Source organism: Mercenaria mercenaria, chromosome 14 (genome assembly GCF_021730395.1).
Source record: "Mercenaria mercenaria strain notata chromosome 14, MADL_Memer_1, whole genome shotgun sequence".
NCBI classification, from domain to species: domain Eukaryota; kingdom Metazoa; phylum Mollusca; class Bivalvia; order Venerida; family Veneridae; genus Mercenaria; species Mercenaria mercenaria.
Window position 1 is genome coordinate 9,424,290 of NC_069374.1, and position 3,876 is coordinate 9,428,165.

The 3,876-nt window shown below is 37.0% G+C and overlaps 1 protein-coding gene across 1 annotated transcript; it reads left to right on the forward strand.

Moving 5' to 3' along the window:
* The first annotated feature begins 349 nt into the window (after window positions 1-349).
* Window positions 350-1,708, forward strand: LOC128548638 (uncharacterized). The gene has a single exon (XM_053524013.1). The coding sequence runs from the start codon at window positions 350-352 to the stop codon at window positions 1,706-1,708; it is 1,359 nt and encodes a 452-aa protein (XP_053379988.1).
* The last annotated feature ends 2,168 nt before the right edge of the window (window positions 1,709-3,876 follow it).

Genomic DNA, 3,876 nt, shown 5'->3' on the forward strand with positions numbered 1-3,876 from the left:
ATACCAGATTTATATAGCGCCCTTTTCATGATCAATTTCACGTTCAAAGGCGTTTTACATAGTTCAAATGCAGCCACACAGGGTGCATAATTCATCCTCTACTAGTACAGACACAGAGCGATCTGACCAGAGGGACAGAGTGAGACAAAGCCCCCACGACAGAGAGATCAGAAATCAGATACAGGCTTGTTCGGCTAACTTAGCCTAGCTCGTTGCGAATAGACAGCCTGGTCTTCCATTTGACGGTAATTTACCTTCTCAGAATGTAATACGTAATCATCCATCTGCATTGGCTAATAAAGCTGAAGTTAATAAGAAAATAATTGAGGAGCTGAAGGCGGGTAGAATTATGGGCCCTTTTCGTGTAAAACCACCAAATTTGATTTGCTCTCCACTAGCTTTAGTGCCCAAGAAGGAACCAGGGACATTTCGTCTTATCCAAGATTTATCTTTTCCTAAAGGTAGCTCAATTAATGACGGTATAGATCACCAATTTACGGAGATTCATTATGATTCTGTCGATATCGTTGTACAAAAGGTTAAACAATGCGGACGCAATTGTTTGATGGCAAAAACAGATATTGAAAATGCGTTCCGCATTCTCCCAATACATCCCTTAGACCGACATCTCCTTGGTTTCTCTTGGGCTTTGGAAGATACAGTAGAATATTACATGGATGCCTGTTTAGTAATGGGTTTAAGTATATCTTGTCAATTGTTTAGTAGATTTAGTGCTGCATTACAGTGGATAATGGAAACAAACCATCAAGCTATTATGAGTCATATTTTAGATGATTTTTTCTTTGTTGGTTCACCTTATACTAATCAATGTCAGGCCAGTTTGGACTTGTTTTTGAAATTATGCAAAGACATAAATATTCCTATAAAAACAGAAAAAAATGTTAATGCTACCACATGTATCACCATTTACGGTATTGAGGTCGATTCTCAGGCTATGATCATCCGTTTACCTGAGGACAAGGTCACAAAAATTCGCAGTAAACTAAATCAGTTCAAATGTCGGAAAAAGGTCATGCTTAAGGAACTTCAGTCTTTATTAGGGCTACTGAACTTTGCCACTGTCTGTGTTGTACCAGGTCGCACATTTTTACGCCGTTTATACGATTTAACAGTGGACGTTGCATGCCCACAATTTTATATTAGATTGAACGCTGCGGCTCGTGCTGATCTGTCAATGTGGCACTCATTTATGCAGTCGTTCAATGGGCGGTGTATGTTTCTCAACGATAATTGGATATCGTCTGAGTCTTTAAATTTATTTACAGACGCAGCATCAACTATAGGCTTTGCTGCAGTTTTTGGATCCGAATGGGTTGCTGAGAAGTGGCCACCACATTTTCAGCAATTTCATATTAACATATTAGAGCTTTTTCCAATTGTCATTGCTCTCGAACTTTGGGGTCACAAAATGGCAAATCACAAAATCACATTTTACTGTGATAACCTAGCTACAGTATGTGTAATAAATAAACTCACTTCTAAGGACCCAGTCATGATGGCACTTGTTAGACGTCTCGTTTTACTGTCCATGACCTACAATATATTGTTTCGTGCTAGACATGTCTGTGGTAACGCTAACAGGGTTGCTGACCATTTGTCTCGTTTTGAATTTCAGAAAGCATTCCTGGAGGCGCCGTTTCTGTGTCGCACACCACTCAGCGTCCCAGATCACTTGCTGTCGATTTAAATATTGATTCACAACGTATCTTGTCAAAAGCACTTAGTGACAGAACCAAGACCATTTACTTTAGTTATTGGAACAGTTACGTAGCTTTCTGTAATGCAAATAACATTGTAGTCAAATTGCCTGTTACGGACATACTATTAGTTAATTTTCTTGCTTCTTTATTCACGGCACATTACCGAGTCAGTACAATAGCTTCACATGTATCCGCATTATCTTACATAAACAAGCTTTTTGGTTATTCGGATTTTAGTCATTCTTTCTTAGTGAAGCAGTTCCTTAAAGGTGCTAGTAACTTAGCTGCTGATGATGTTCAGCCAGATACGCGTCTGCCAATTACTTACGCATTGCTCCAGAACATTGTCATGGCGCTTCCGCAGACAATTAATAATTTCCTGCACAGAGTTACTTTTTCTACAATGTGCATTCTGGCGTTTAACGGATTTTTACGTATTGGCGAAATATGCGTTAAATCGGCTAACAATTGGTCAACTGTAGTACAATATAATGATGTGCAACTTATTGATTCTAGTGATGGCACCCTTGGGTTAGAAATTACACTGCGGAAATATAAACATAGCAAGGGCGCGGCTACACTCTTCATGCCAGTCAACCCGCGTGATCCAATAGTTTGTCCTGTAAATGCTGTTCGACTATATTTGGCACATTCATCGCATTCTGAGGGGCCATTATTCCAGTTACCTCATGGTCAAGCCGTTTCATATTCATTTTTCAATCTACATCTCAAAAATGTCATTTCATTTCTTGGTTTCGATACAACTCGTTACAAGTCACATTCTTTTCGTATTGGGGCAGCAACCCATGCAGCGGTGTTAGGGTTTTCCGATGATGCTATACAAAAAATGGGTCGCTGGAAATCCAATGCTTTGCAAAACTATATACGTTTGCCGCAGTTAAAGCTACCGTAAGGTTAATTGTTTGAAATGACTGCTTATTCGGTCAAATACAGACTGGTATAGTTTACTATGGATATACACAAAACTTAGTCAATGTCATGCAAGTTCAGCATAAGGCTGTTTGCTTAGGACTATTTTTGTGTAAGAATTGTGTTGTAAATTATTATTAGACGCAAACATTTCTTGTACTAGTAGTTGAAAGGTCAGCATAAGGCTGCTTCCTATATTATTTTCTACACATTTTAGTTAGAACTATTTTTTAGAGATATCTGAATTTAGTTCTATTATTGACTTAAATATATGTACTTGTGGGAAAGTTCAGCATAAGGCTGCTTTCTAACACATTTCTTTCCATTTGTATAACATCGGTAATACGACGGGTTTTCGGATGTATATGTATTTAACCATTAGCATTACTTTGATATGGTAGGCAAGTTCAGTATAAGGCTGCTTGCATAGACTTACTATTGTTTGTTTTGAACACTGCATATTTGCTATTTCAGTTCATCTGTACAATTGCTCAACATAAACTATACATTGTTACTTTATAGTTCAGCATAAGGCTGCTAATTCAGTTTATTTGTATTCATTTATTGTCTTTAACATATATTATACATGATTATTTCGTCAGTTCAGCATAAGGCTGCTCACAATGTTTTTCTTATGTGTTTAGATACATTGACATGTTCTCAACTTTATGTTGTTCGTTTATATTTGTATAATATGTCAAATCTCATGTAAACATTTTAACGTATTACACATTTGTCATTGTAATTCTGGTGTTATCATTTGTGGTGTTCAGGTGGGTACGCAATTATATTGCTTGTGGCGGATTATGTAGCCCACCTATGTTTTTAGCAACCGATTAACAATTTTGAATGGTAAATAATTTTGCTGTAATTGCTAATCTAGTCAATTTAGAAGAATTATAATTGTCCTATTTAGTTATCGTCATTTGGAAAAATAAATGACATTTTCACATATGTTAGCTTTTGTATTTCTTGTAGAATAGTTGCAAAACAAATGAACTCACACCCTAAATGATACACACCAATTTAGAACGTTTTGAACAGAGGTATGTGAATTGGAAGGGAAGATTCAAATGTTATTTAGCGCAGATAAAACTATTTGAGTCGACCCCTGATAATTTTATCTAAGATTAATCTGAGATGACCCCTGCTGGAAGATTCTTTGTCTATCAGTCGCCATCTTTCTGTGGACACGTGCGGGTCAAGAAATTATTTATTATCAAAT